The sequence below is a fragment of the Ammospiza caudacuta genome, chromosome Z, assembly GCF_027887145.1.
Source record: "Ammospiza caudacuta isolate bAmmCau1 chromosome Z, bAmmCau1.pri, whole genome shotgun sequence".
Taxonomy (NCBI): domain Eukaryota; kingdom Metazoa; phylum Chordata; class Aves; order Passeriformes; family Passerellidae; genus Ammospiza; species Ammospiza caudacuta.
In genome coordinates, this window is record NC_080632.1 from 65,371,489 (window position 1) to 65,387,045 (window position 15,557).

At 38.3% G+C, this 15,557-nt stretch overlaps 1 protein-coding gene across 1 annotated transcript in view; it reads left to right on the forward strand.

Moving 5' to 3' along the window:
• MCC (MCC regulator of WNT signaling pathway) overlaps positions 1-15,557 on the forward strand; it is a 181,051-nt gene that overhangs the window by 143,211 nt on the left and 22,283 nt on the right. The window contains 6 exon segments of the mRNA XM_058823775.1: positions 4,482-4,628; positions 4,927-5,016; positions 5,677-5,825; positions 7,533-7,673; positions 8,836-8,936; positions 11,181-11,364. Coding sequence (XP_058679758.1) covers positions 4,482-4,628; positions 4,927-5,016; positions 5,677-5,825; positions 7,533-7,673; positions 8,836-8,936; positions 11,181-11,364 — 812 coding nt within the window.

Genomic DNA, 15,557 nt, shown 5'->3' on the forward strand with positions numbered 1-15,557 from the left:
AAAATTATCTGGCTGAAAATGATCAACACTAGGACTAAATGAAAGGCAAGGCATTTTTTTGGCTGGGAAAGACCCTCAGAGCAGCTCAAATGGTTACACTGGTGTTTGATTTGGCATCTTCTCCTCCACAGATATGCAGTATGCATGAATAAATTAGAAAGTGGGAGAAGTTCACTCCCTGTGGTTTGTTGTACTTCGTCTTCCTCCTCTGTTGTAACAGGGGAAAGGAAATGAAGCAGCATTAAAATGCTGAGGGGGGAAAGAGCTGTTACTTGAAGGGTTGAAAGGTACTGTATGATGAAACAGGTCACAAGTAGGGTAGAGGGAAAAGAATCACAGGCATGTCTCTCATTTGAAACTGGTTTAGAAACAAAAGCAGCAGGTGTCCTTTGAATGTGGAAATCAGTGACAGAAACAGGCAGTTCGTAGCTGTAGTGTTTTATGTGGGATATGTTAATGAATCATGTAGTTGTCACTATGCATGTGCAAAATAAAAAGACTAAAAACATGCTTCTCAGAGTCATGGTTACAAATAATAAGAATATTCCAATGAAATATTTTTCTGTAGCCCACAGTGCATTTGAACAAACATGTCTGTGATGCCTGTTAATAGCTTATCAAGTCTTTCATAAATTGAACATTGCTATAGTGTGTCAGCCCCTTTTGTCTTCTACTCCTGGTTTCTTTTTATTTCGTTCTTAAGGTGATCAGAAATTACCTTTAATTTTTCAGTATTTCCTATTCCAATTCTCAGCATTCAAAGGAAAAAAATTAAAAATGCAGTTCAACAATTGGTTCAATTGCATAACATCAAATATTAATAAGTGACATTTTGAGTTACTTTTGTTCATATTAATAACTTGAGAACATCTGTTTGCACATGACCTTTCTTTTGTATCTAGGCTGTCCATTGCTCTGAAACCTAATGGTTCTGATGCCTTGTGTCTCACCTAATGCACCTGCTCTTTCCAGGGTTACAGCACTTCTTTACTTCTGTAATTTCTTGGACTTCCTTCAGTCATTTGGAAGATCTTTCCCTATATTTTTTTCTGGATTTAACAGACATTTCCCTGAATTTCTCCTTTTCCCCTTCATTCTCAACTCCTTTTTTTTTTCTGACCACATAGTAAGATCTGCTTGCCAGACAGTTTCCACCTCATTGTAGTGCTTCAGGAGTTTATGGCAATTTTTATACCCTTCTGCATATTTCTGTTTTTAAACTAGTGTGATGCAAGGACTCAAGAAATTTTTCTTTAAATCCTTCCTGGTTATCCCTCTTCCCAAACTCAGATATCCACACTTTCCCTGTGTTAAAATGTAACTTTTTTGGGTTTGTTTCTATACTTGTCTTTACCCATTGCATTTTGCCAATTTTGTCATCAATTTCCTGTAAGATATTCCCTTCCTCTCTCTCCCATTTCCAAGTGTTTATTGTGTCTCATGTGCAGTACTGCAGTTTACCTTCATTCTATGCATTAATCTTCAGAATCATTTATATTACATTGGTAATGATGCTAAAGACTTGACAGAGGGAGTCAGACAATTTTTAATCTTGCTTTTAAAACCAGTCCTTTCATAACCTGTGCATTCACCAAACTCTGGTTTTGGTTTGGGGTATTTTTTCCTGTCTTTGGTAATTCTTTATTTTTTCTGTAGAATAGCTACCAGTGTGGAAAAGTACTTTCTGAAAAGATGCTGCATACTCATCTATTTAAAATGCAGTTTTTGGTGACCAGAAATAGTTACCTAATGTGTCTTTGGGCAGTGTGGTAGATGGGCAGCCCAGCTGTGAGATGCTTGCTGAATGTGTGAATTGTGAGATGCGTGATTTTACCAGTCAGACAAACTGACCCTGTTATCCTGCTCACAATTAGCATCCAGTACTGAGTGTTGCTAAAATTAGTGCAGTTATTTATAGCAGTCAGTTCAGCATGTAATTTCATAAATGAAGGCCTGACTTAGTAAATACCCCAAGAATGACAGATAAGCAGGCAGCTACTTTTCATGGCTTCTTCTATGATACAATATTAAGGCAGTGAGTTGCACAGATTAATAATTGTGCTGTGCTCTGAGTTTTCTTCTAGAAGTGCTTTCCTGAGCAAAGCTTTACCTTACTACACTCTTAACTGTGATAATTTCTCTTTCTGTTGCCAGTGTTGTTTTACAGATTTGTATGAATAATTAGCTTTGTAAACCTGGCCAATAGTTACTTCACAGTAAGAAAACACAGAATAAAGGAAACCTATCTGCATTAAAGGTTTGTGTGATACAGGACTGGCTTCTGAGAATAGGTGAATATTTTAGCAATTTTTAAGCTGGACATGGAGGCTGTCATTTTATTTTATAAAGAATATATCCAAACAGTCTTCCTATTTGTTTGCTTTTATACAGTGCTGTAACTTCAGCATTTGGAGAATTTAATTTGGAACAGCCTGATTGAAAGAAATAGTAATAAATGTCAATTACTTGATGAAGTTTTTGGGTTGCTGTTTTTGTTTTCTCAGTGTCAATGCCACAGTACAAATCCTGTCTGCATTGTTTGCTCCACATCTGCAAGCAAAAATATGCATGTGTGGTTTATTTCAAGTTTATGCGTATCAACAGGCTGAAATTATTGGTTTGCACCAATAGAGCATTTTTTCCTTAAGGTTTGCATTCTACCCATGTTTGCAGCAATACCCATGTTGAAGCTAAATATGTTTGTATGAACAAAGGATGCCTTAGCTGCAAATATGTAGAAGACATGAGCTATGGATGTCCACTTCATACACTCTGCTCAGTTAACTTCATGAGATAATTGCATTTATGATACATAATTCTGGGTCAAGCACCCATATAATTTTTCAGCAAGTTACTTTTAACACTGGGGGATTTGATTTGAGGTTTTGTGTACTTTAGTTGTTTGAAATCATTTCGTTCAAGGTGTAGAGCTCCTCCACAACTGAACAGGGAACTCAAAAGTGCAGTGTGACTTCATGTGTTTTTATTATTGCCACCTATGGCGTTTTAAAAATACCATGTTATGTAAAGCACACAGACTGTTTTTTTTGGTTTTTTGTAATTTGTAATTACCTAAAAATTCTTTTGACACTAAGTGTGCGGGCACTCTTCCTTCAGTTTGCATACAACAGAGTGGAGAGAGGCAGGGATACTCTTCAGGAAATAGGAGCAGGCTGTAGAAGATTGTAGGAGGCATGAAATACTGCCTTGATGACTGGAGAGCATTCCAACTTGAACTCAGGTCTCTGCAGTGGGTTGAAGTATCTGTTGTACAGAGAACATGACTGCTGCTGCTGCTTCAAGCAAAGATTGATTAACACTGTCCAGATGCACCTACACCTAAGAAAGTCTAAGCTTTGATGCAACTTTAAATCTGGGGGTTTTTGACTAAGGGATTTCAGCTTTCTTAGTCTTTGTATAAATGTATTTAGTATAAAATCCTACCTTTCTTTAGACAGTATGAATCACAATTGCATTTCATGCTTCATACAAGGGGAGATATCAAATGGGCTTCACTTTACTTGACTTCTAATAAAATTTCACAAGTTCAGTTTTGTAGAGGGACTGTTCCAACAAAATCACATAGAAACCTGTGTATTTAAGGACAACTGTGTTTAGGGGAATTTCCTCTTTAGATTATTTCCTTCACGTTCTCTCATCTCACACTCCGTTTGAGATCTGTGGGAAAAATGAGCTCTGTCATTTCACCTTGTGTCATAGCTGTTGTGTTAAGCAGACCATTTATTCCTTGTCTGTTAAGAATTATTCCAAGGTAAACACTATAATCTTTAGCACAGCTACAGTTTAGCTCCAGCAGACCTTTCTTTTTTTTTTTAACCTTTAAACTGAAAATCTTTTGACATCAGTTCTGCAAGTATTTGGTGTGTTATGAAGACCATGCAGTGTTTGCAGGGTATGTTTACAGAGAGCTTTTGCAAACTGTTGGTTGAGTACTTTACTGGTATTTTTTTTTTTGTCTATACATTACTCACTAAATGGTAGTTTTAGTTGACTGTAGTTTCAAAGCATGATTAATGTTTGAATTTCTTTAACCTTTAAATATGACCAAGTCATCATGTGATTTATTTATGTCAAGAGTTTTTTTCAGCACTGGAGTTTTCCATTAACAGGAGGATTATAATTTGATTTGTTTAGCCATCATCATCTTAGACTGTAGCTATAGCTTTACCCCAAAGAGAATAATTTCTATACCTATAGTACAGCTGAAACTTTGAGTACTTATTCTACAGTATTCTGCATATTTCCACATTGCACATATTTTAAAAAACTGATAGCAGTGGGATTTAAAAATAACCTCCACTCATCTGCTCCCCATGTGAAAACGTAGCAGCCACCACAGTACAAAAATGTAACTTCTGTACTGAGGCTGGAAGCAGTTACACTTGGCTAGACAATGAGAAAATCTCCAGACTGTTTAAACCATAAAAGAGGGAAAACCACAATGTTATGTTTTGTGGCAGGTTCGGGAGCTGCAGACTCGTTTGCAGAGTGTGCAAGCCACTGGCCCGTCCAGCCCGAGCCGCCTGACTCCTGCCAACCGCCCCGTCAACCCCAGCACAGGAGAGCTGAGCACCAGCAGCAGCAGCAACGACATTCCCATCGCCAAGGTGGGGTTTGTGTGTTTGTAACCCTTCTCCTGACCTGGAAAAAGCAGGCTTCATTTTGTGCCATGCAAGCGTGGGATTAGCTGGGAGATGTTTAGGGGAGTCCTGAGCAGGTCCGTGAACTTGAGCCGTGGAGAGGAATTAAACATTATTGATTGTAGTTCTCCCAGTTACAACTCAGGGCTCAGTTCTCTAGCAGTTTGCTTCAGCTTTGCAAGTATAACTAGAGAATAGATGAGGTTAGTGTGATCTTTATGGAGTGTGGGCTGCTGTGTAACCTGTGTAGCATTCTGACTTGCAGATTGCTGAAAGAGTGAAGTTGTCAAAGACAAGATCAGAGTCTTCATCATCTGATAGACCTGTCTTAGGATCAGAAATCAGCAGCATAGGGGTAAGAACTAAGAACTGTGTTCTTGCATGATCCATGTTCCAATAAAAGCATTGTTTTCTAAATAAAATGATTAATGTGGACTATCTGAAAACACTTTAAAAGCTAGTTTGAGCAAAATACATCAACAAAGAATATTTCACCCAGTATTAAGATCTCATTTTCTGAAAACAAGTGGCTAGAAGTCATTCTCATGAGTGAATTCAAGAGGAAAATTTTGAAGTCAGTTCCACCAAAATGTTTTTCAGGAAGACTCTTCAATTTCGTTTCACAACTTTCAACAGTGTACTGGATTCTGATTTTGAAATGCCAGTGTAAATCAATAACGCTGTTGTTACTGTGTGTTAATATTTCTTTTACTGAAGAACTTGGCTCTAACCCTTTGCTTAGCTCTCAAGAACATAAATAACTTGCATAGTAGGCTTTTTAAATGTATAATGAAATAGTGGACTTCACCCTTGGTTTGTAGAATTTTAGAACAAAATAGCTTCTAAAAGTGGAATCTTGTAAATGTTCTGTTCAATGTAAAATTCATAACAAAAACTGAATAATGAATGCATTGAAGTGAGTGCATGCAAGCAAATGCAGTTCGCAATGCTGAAGTTATCTGGGAGAAATCCAGTGGGTATCTCTTCACAATGATCTATTAACTGCCCTGTACAGGTATCTAGTTCCGTGGCTGAACATTTGGCACATTCCCTCCAAGACTGCTCAAACATCCAGGAAATCTTCCAGACTCTCTATTCACATGGATCTGCTATCTCTGAAAGCAAAATCCGAGAGTTTGAAGTGGAAACGGAGAGATTAAATAGGTGAGCAAGAAATTTAGATGTGCTCACACATGTTGTCTTCTGTTAGCTTTGTTAGAGTTGACTCTTTTTTTTACCCTTTCTGATAATTTCTTAGTTCAGTTGCAGCTCAGCTGTGACAGCTGCAGATAAACACGGAATGTGCTTGCTGAAGATGAGATTCAGTTGTGTGCTAAGGATTCTTTCCATGGCTATGGGTTTGTGCATTAATAGATCAGCACAGCACCTTCCCCTGTCTGCACTCTGGAGTGTCCCTCTGTGTGGCTGACCAAGTAGTCATGGCATTTTTTTTTCATAAGACACATTATTCCTTGAAATAAGGACTCCCATAATTTCATCTGCATCATTCTGAAATTAGCTTGCTTTGTTTTGTCCTGAAGAAACAGAATAATAGCAATTAAATGTCTCAATAAATGTACTCATGCGTGGTGGTGGGGCATATATACCAGCAAATAGGTTTCTGTCTGCAGAAGAGAGATTGCAGCTTTGTGGTTGCAGTTAAAATACTGTTGGTGTTATCCTTTATCAAGCTCCATCAAAGCCAGTGTTTCATGTCTTTTTTTGGCATATAAAATCAAAACTGTAGATCAGGAGTATGAGAATTGTGTCTCAGCATATCTCTATCCAAATTCTGTCTTCCCTACACTAGTTCAAATTTAGTCTTATCAGTACAATATCTCTTTGTATTTATAGCTCATGTTTTTGTAATGCTGCAAAACATAATTCTTGTTTTCTTTTTTCTTTCTTTTTTTTCTGTACACTGCACAATTATGCTTTGACAACATGTACCATTATAGAAGATGTCAAGATATGGAAAGTGGAAAGTGGCAGTTCTAACATCTAGAAAAGTCAGGGCTTTGTTCCGACAATCATATATACTAGCCCTTCTTAGTCTTCTTTGTCAAGAAGTCAGTGATTTTAGAGTCCTGGATGGCATGGATTTCTTCATTATCTACCTGTGCAAGGTTTCAAATTGTTTCTCTCTGGTTTTGGCATATATCCAATTTTTACAGTTAGGTGTAATATATTGATGTATGGTTCAGTTGTCAGCAGAGAGAATAAACAATAACACTGATTCTCTAAATCTTCATTTTCATCTTCAGGGTTAACCTCATTGAGGAGGGCATTACAGTTAAGCTTCTGTTTGACTTTTGCCAGAACATTTGGAGGTTACATTGCCCCAGTGAAACCTCATTCATAGTTTGGAAGTTGCCTCTCTAATCACAACCCAAACATGACTTCAGATGGAATGGTTACTCTGGATTTTCAGCAGAAAGGAGGCATTTATGCAACTGCATGATCCCTGAACACACCCACAATCACGCTAATGAATATGCCATTTAAAACAACTTGCAAATGTGGCAGCAGAAAGTGAGGAATGAAGGCAGAAAAATTGAGCCAAAGGTTAATATGAAACCATCTTATGCAGTTTTGTGGCTGCAAAACAAGGGTACAGCTTTCTGCTTGCTGCTGCTGCACAGGGTTGTGACTACGTTTTATGAGGAGGAGAAGAGGATGACCTGAGAGAAATTTCTGTCCTCTTGGCTTTTGATAAGATATACAGAACTGATGGATTTTGCCATCTTCATTAAAAAACACTTGTGTAGACTAAGAAATTTTTGTTGTTTCAAAATAGGATTATCCTAGAATTTTCAGAACAGTGACTGCAAGTTAAGCTTGAAGGTTGCAAATTGCCTTTTTTTTTTGCAGTCGTATTGAGCACCTGAAATCCCAGAACGACTTGCTGACAATAACACTGGAGGAGTGCAAGAGCAATGCAGAGAGGATGAGCATGCTTGTGGGCAAGTACGAGTCTAATGCCACAGCCCTCCGGCTGGCACTGCAGTACAGGTATGTACCTACACAAGGGGTTCAGCCAAGAAGAGGGAGCTGGGGGGAGACTTGGTAGAGGTGTTTAAGAGTGAAGTTGATGGTGTGCCGTAGTAATACTGTTAATTTTTTGTTTTCTCCCTGAAAAAGCACCCCTTGGGTTAAACTACCTGACAAACTACCCAACTGAAGTTATTCCTACAGTATATTTCAACTATAGTTGACCAGCATCTAACAGGAATGTAGAGGTTTATCTCTTCATTCTTAAATACTGAATTAATGTTTGAATTAGGGATTGTGTGTAGACTGAATCTCTGTTGCTGAATACAGCCTTAAGATACAGGATCTCTGTACCTGTCCCAAGACCACTGGAGCAAGAGTGTTATACTCCACATAACTCAGAATGACTTTGTATTAGTCATTCCAACATTCCAACATTAGTTGGAACTGTAGACTAATGGCTTGTATTTGGTAGTTAGTATCTAAATTTGCATCAAGCTGTTCACAAAAATACAGTGTGACTTAACACCTTCAACTGCAACTAATTTGGGACTGGCAGGTTTGGTCTTGGAACAAATTGTGTGCCTTTTAAAGAATGTATTATTTACTATCAGCCTTGAGCAAATTGCAATGAAGTGTAAATTGCTAATAGTATATTAATATGGATTTTTAAAAACATTAAAATACAACAGGGATTGCATGACTCATAAATATAATTGGAAGCTATTCTGTTGTAAGGGGGAATATCTTACAGCCAGGACAGAGCAAAAAGTATTTTTCTTGCATCTTTTCCTCTTGCAACACTTTGTGTAGTATAATTGTATTGTAGAGTATAGAATACTGTAGGTTGTATACTAAGAAGGTCTGGGAAAAGTTTCTCAAAGGGATCTTGACCACCTGTTTAAAACATGCTTCTGGAGCTTGCTTTATTTTGGGTCACTCTTATCTTTTGGCTTGTTACATTACTTGAGGCCAGCCTGTCACTGTTATAAGAATGGGGAGACTGCTGAATGCTCATGATAGAAGCTATGTGTATAATGTTCTTTAATATCCCTGCTGCTACAAAGGTAGTAGATAATCATACAGTTAATCAGATAGCTCTTTTTTTGTTGTTGCTATTGCAGGTATTGTTCTTCTTTAAATTGCAGTTAACATTTTGTGTGGTTTTTGTTTTCCCTTTCAGTGAACAGTGCATAGAAGCATATGAGCTGCTGTTGGCATTGGCAGAAAGTGAGCAGAGTCTCATTCTTGGACAATTCAGAGCTGCAGGTGTTGGTTCTGTTGGTAAGATGTCAATGAACCACTTAATTTACCTGGGGTTTTTTGGCATGTCAGTTGTCAGTAGAATTGGTTGTAATGGTGAATCATGTCATCACCCATTACTTAAGAATGCTCTCCAGTCATTTCTTGTTTTTAACTATTTAAATTATTTTATACACCTCAAAAATAGGGGTAAAATGCAAGAGAGCAATTTAAGTTCACCTGTGTTGGTTTCACGAGGAGATGCCTCTTCTGGCAGGGGTGAGATTGTTGTAGGCATGCAGCCGTACAGAGTGGAATAATTAAACAATACTTGTGAGCACAGGTGGCTTAGGGCCATACAGCTGTGGTAGTTGCAAATCCAGATTCACCAAGACTGATCCCCTAGAAACAGTCTAATCTGTGAAAAACTGGGATTAAAATAATACAAAGTAGCATTGAGTAGTTACGAATAAAAAAAATTTTAAGGGCTGTAATTTTTCACCCCCTGTTTTACCTTTGCTCTAGAATTTTAAAATATTCTATCTTCTGTTTAGCCTGTATGTTCTGGATTTTTCTTATTTTGTTAGTTAATCCTGTGGTTAGGTGTTGTTTTTTAATATGCTGCCTGCTAAATAATGGAACAAACCACTGTCATAGGTACAGTACAGTTCAAAATTTGGAGCTTGGCATTTCTGCTGGCTCCATTCTTCTGATAGAAAGAGGCGATTCCACAATGAAATTCCAGTGTTAGTATTTCCATTCCTTTAATTGACAGTAAAAGGCAGTCATGGTCATCTTCAAGTAGAAAGAAGCATTCAGACAAAGAATAACTCTTCATACTGTGCTGATGCATAGCAAGTGCATGGTGTGTTAGGAGCACTGGCTTCTCAGGAGAGGGGATGTCTGAGATTTTTTTCCACCTTTCTCCGAACTCTGTTCATTCCTTTCCACCATGTGCTAGGGAACTTTTCCCAGCTGGCAGAGATCAGTGTGTAGCAAAAGTGAATTGAGACTTGGATTTTCTATTCCTTTAGGTGGTAGAAAGAAATCTTACAAGGGAGAAGTACTTTGGGGTTGAGTAGGATTTCATCTGATGTGTATTTTATAGAAGAGACTGTAATTAAATTTTTACGTAGCTATCTGTCTACAGCTGTTAATTATGGTATTATCAGTTACAGCCATGAGATAGAAATAGTGCAGATTTCCCATTACACAGCATAGCATGGAGGAAGTTGTGTATGGTCTATGTACCTTTACTTCATGATGAAATTTGATTAACACACCTAGATAAAATAACAGATTTTTGGTTTGAAGATCAGTCAAGCATTATATCAACATCTGTGAGTGGAAAATTCATGGGAGTTACATCACTTAAAGCTGAGCATATCCAACTTCTCTTAACAGAACATTCACCCTTCCTTTCTTATTCATTAATGTTACTTCTAGTGCATGCACTTCACTCAGCAAGTCTGCAGTGCAGGTAATTGACTTGAACAAGGATTAAATGAAAATCCAACACAGAGCAAGCTGTTGAGTTTTGCTAAAGTATAAATATAGTATAGCTTAATCTACAAATACATTCGTAGATTTTCTTATAGCTAGTAACATGTCTTAATTTAATGATTTGACTGCAGTGCAGCTGGAAGAATGTAGGAGTAGTGACAGTGATGGTTTCAGTCCTGCTTCTCCTGAAGCTCACCAGCTTCACAGGTGCTGTATAACCACTAAAAATTATAGCAATTTAACCAGGGCTAATTTTCTTTTGGCTTAGTATGCATGACTGTAAAACGTGAGAGGCTGCTTCTCAGCAGCAGGGCAATTCTTCAGTCTGGCCAGGTAGCCTGTAAGGAGGTGTTCTGGCAAACCATCAGGCTTGAGATCAAGGTGCCTGTGAGGAGAAGTTCCAGAGATGACTACGCCGTGAAACCACACTGCACTGACAGGAGTAAGAGTTGTAATTGAGGCTGAGGCTTTTCCAGTATGTTCATAATTTGAGCATCCAAACCTAATGTTAATGCAAAATGCACACCCTGTATAAACAGACAAGCTAAAATTTTGCATCACTTAAAACATGTTGCCTGGAGCCGCAAGTACCTGGAACTTGTCACTGGGAGCAGGGTGCATTTGGGCCAGTATCCCAGTTACCACTGATGCTGACAAGGAAGTGAAGTAGCTTTTAGTTCATAGATTGGTAATTTATTGTCATTGTCTTGGTATAAACTGAGAGTGAGTAGAGGGATCTCTTGCCTTAATTCCTGTCTGAAACATTGTTTGCTTGAAAACTAGGGGACCAGACAGGTGATGAAAATGTCACACAGATGCTTAAGAGGGCTCATGACTGCAGGAAGACAGCTGAGAATGCAGCAAAAGCCTTGCTGATGAAGCTGGATGGGAGCTGTGGGGGAGCCTATGCAGTCACAGGCTGTAGTGTGCAGCCCTGGGAAAGCCTGTCCTCCAACAGCCACACCAGGTAACTGCAGCTCTTCTGTTCTCCTAATCTCCTAATCTTCGATTCCAGACAAAAAGTTATGTTCTATTGTATTTGCTGAGCTACCTCCCCTCACCTCACTCCTTTGGCTTCTGTGCTTTGATTTGTAAGTCACCATGCCTCAGTGGTCTAATTGTCTTTGGACTTTGAGCAACTCCAGCCAAGAGGAGTTCTTTATAAATTTGTTGCAAATGGGTGACTCAGACCTTTGATCTTCCTCATACAGGGCAAAACCATTACATTTGTTTTACTACAGTGACTTTCTTACTGTTTTATTGGAACTCAAATCGTGTTCTTGTTACTCACATCTATTGTATGCAGACAGCATGGACGTGCAGAGAGCCAGAGATCTGAAACAGGCTTTCAGTGGCGTTTTGGAGTGCTCAAGAATTGTTTTCTAAATGTTGCAAATCTAGCCATTTTAAACCATTTCCTCTGTTTTAAACCAGTTCCTCTCCCTTCTCCTTCCTTACCCTTTGTACTCCTCCAAATTATTCCTTTCCATAGATTGGATTCTTCCAGGAAAGACTGGATACTACAGTTTTTCTGAAGACCTATAAAATAATAAAACATGGATGAGCTATTATTGCAGAAGTGCTCCAGTTCAAATATATCTGCCAGCAGCTTTATTTTGAATTTTTGCCTGCCTGTGGTGTAATTGTACTCTGCAGTAAATATGTGTGCTTGTGTATGGATACAAATTTGGCAAGTGTCCTGGATAAATATAGATGAACATTTTTCTCTTTAAATGTTATTTTTGTTTCTCAGATTTGCTCTAAAACTTCATTTTAATTCAGTTTTCTAGCCAGTTCTTTATTCAAATGCTGTCATTTTTTTGACACTTCAGAAGTTTATTTTAGTACTGTATCATTTCCTCTTCTTGCTGATGCCTCCTCCAAAGGATCTTATTTCCTGCCATATGACTAGCTTAGAATAGCTAAAAAGGGAGCAAAAAGGTAATCTGAGGGAACAGGGTCCTAATGTGAGGTGAATTTTAATGTTATTTTACTCAGAAGTTTTCTGGTGCATTCTCAGTGTGAGAAAGCTGTGTCTTTACATAGAAATGATTGTGGCAGCATCTGTGCTAGTAGCACACTGATCACACTTTCTACCAAAAGCATTTAAACCAGGCTTGGAAAGAAATTTCATCAAGCTCTTTCAAGCACGAGGTTTTCTGTGTCTTAGGCCATATCTACACCTGTGTGCAAACGTGTTGTCTGTGTTTACATGTAGTAACACCTCTGCTTAAGCCAAGCTGGTTGCCCATTCTATTGTTTGAAAATCTGAGAATTACCCTTTTATTTTTTTTGTCAGATATGTGGCATGTAGTCAAGGCATAGTAATTTTTTTTTCTTGGAAACAGTTCAGGCAGTTTCCAGTATTGATGGGGAAGAACTGGGGGGAGGGGGATTGTTCCTGTTTCAGTGTTTGCTTTCCTAGACTTGCACTGAAAGTGTTTGGTAGGAGCGTAATCTCTACAGCTCTTGCTTGGTTTAGCAGAATTTTTGGGAGGATAAGAGTCTGTGTTTGTGTCTGTATTCATTGGTGGTCAGCTGGACCTGTGTGTGTGTCCATGTGAGGTGTTGGCTCAGTAGATAAAGTTCCAGCAGAATATATTTCAAGTGGCATAGGATTTAAAATTTCATCAGCATAAGCTATGTCATGAATGTGAAAATGCAAATTTAGTGTTCTTATATGAAAGAAGTGTTTTAGCTTGAGCCATTATTGTCATTGTAGTATTTTTTTTTCTGGTGTGGAGCAACATATTGTGCTGAATGAGGTAACTTCTACAATTTCTTTTTATATGTGTGGAACATAGGAGATAAAAGCTGTTGTCACTCACTTGGATGGCACACAGCAAGTCAGGAATTTGTGGCAGGCCAATCTGATTGTTACTTACAGATTGTTGTCCCTGTCCCCTCCCCCATGCCCAAAGTAGTTTATCTTTGCCTAAGCATACATATCAGTGAAAATATTTTTGAAACTTCAGCTTCTCCAGAAAATATAAGTCTTCTCTCCTTCTGTTGCATTCACATGACACGTGGTTAGAGGTGTTTTCAGATTTTTTCTACCCTATCTCAAAAGAGAGGAGTCTCCTCTTCAGCTTACAGACACAGTGCTACCCCATTCATGGAAAATCTGTCTTGTTTCAAAAGGCACACACTTTTTTATGTTTATATCACAGAGCCACAGAAATCAAGTTTGGAAGATGCGTTCAAGGTCATCCAGTCCGACCATCACCCCAGCACCACCATAACCACCCCTAAACCTTATTCCCAAGTGCCACATCCAGATAGCTCTTGAACACTTACAGGGATGGTGACTCCACTGCCTCTATGGGCAATTTATTCCATGCCTGACCATTCTGTCAGTGAAAATTTTTTACTAGTATCTAATCTGAACCTCCTTTAGCACAATTTAAGGTCATCTCCTCTCACCTCTGCCCCCCCACCTGGGGACCACTGTGAAAATATTTTTACAGTATTCAATTGAAACATACTTTGAATCTACAAAACAGATTTTTCTGGCCTTCGATGTTCCAGTGTTGCAGGCTTTTAGTTGCAGATACATATTGCTGCCTTTTCCCTTTGAAAGTAAATGAATAAAGTGGTAGTAGGATGATGAAAACTATCCTTTGTTGAGACTTGTGACAAATGACTAATTCTCCCTGTTGTTTGAAATCCTGTAGAATATGGATTTATAGTGGAATTGTTGACCTATCTTGGGCTTTGAAATTTCAGATGAGATTCTGAATCAAATCACTGAACACGTTACTGAGATTAAGTGCTTGGTGAGCCACTCATGATGAGTGGTTAAACACTGTAAAAGGGAACAACTGAAATTAAAATCAATGAAAAGCAATGAAAGAGCATCTAAATTCATTTGACTGGCAGCAGCACCACAATAATGTTGCCAATTCAGTTTTTGAAAATAGAAATTGGTTTGCAATGTAGTTGGAAGTCACAATTATTTTAAATGGACAGAAGCTAAGTATAGAACATACACTGCCAACTTTGACTGATTGCACCTTTGAAAGGCAAGAAAAGGGAAGAAGCCCACTTTTAACACTGTCTGAAAATGGTGTATTTTATTCTCTTCTGTGCTAGTAAACCCAGCCTTACATCTGGGTTCATGGGAGGACAGATTGGGTCCCTTACAGGCAAAGGCAATTCTTTTCAGTATTATGCAGTGTCACAAAATATCTGAACTCAGTCAACAGTAGGAATATATCTGTCGTCAGAACCATCTCAGGTTTCAGATAAGTTGGTGACAGACAAGAATATCTTGGCTGAGGAGTGCAAATAAGTTATTTGGAAATGTCTAAATAGATATCTCAGTGTTATCTGCATAACACTTTGTTGCTGGACTGAAGCAGTCTCAGAAGGAAGCAGGGCAGTTTACCAAAGGCTCTGGTATTAGCTGTTGTTTGTCCTTTGCCTGATTGGGGTATTTTTTGGTTTCTCAGGAAGAGAAACCGGCATTGTGCTGTCCCAGATCTCAAACCACAATGTTCAGCTCGAAATAAGGTGTTTGGGCTATGTGCACTGTGGATCAACTGCATTCTTTAAAGTATTAGGTTGTGTACCGGTATTCAAGCAAGTTTGTGTATTTAGTTCTGACAGTGTTAATCTCAGTTCTACCAACTGTATTATCCACACCATTGATTAATTGCAGTTGTATACATTTATTGACTTGATTTTTAACAGATAAAACGACGCTCATGTAGGGTTTTATGGATAAATTTTTGTAGTGTGCAGAAACTACTCACAGAGAAGCACTGCTGAAAGCCTCTTCTTCCATCTGCTGAATTCTATACACATACACTCATGCTAGCAAATAAGACTGACATTACACTGTACCTGCCCATATATTTTCCAAAACTTGTATATGAAAATTAGTTTGACATCACCCAGGCATGACATCATCATAAAAGACTCAAGGAATGAATCAAGTGTGAAGAATATTTTTTACTCTCTTACAGCATCCATGAGAATGGGCAGATTGATGTTGTATTCCCTCCAGCTGTGACGAAACTATGATCCTTTCTCTGTGCTTACCTAAACACTTGAGAAATAAGAAACTGCACATCTTTTGCAAGAGTTTCCTGTGGTTTTTGGATGGATGCATTATACTGTAAATGTTTTCCTTTGTCCTGATTACAGTTCAGAAGGGAG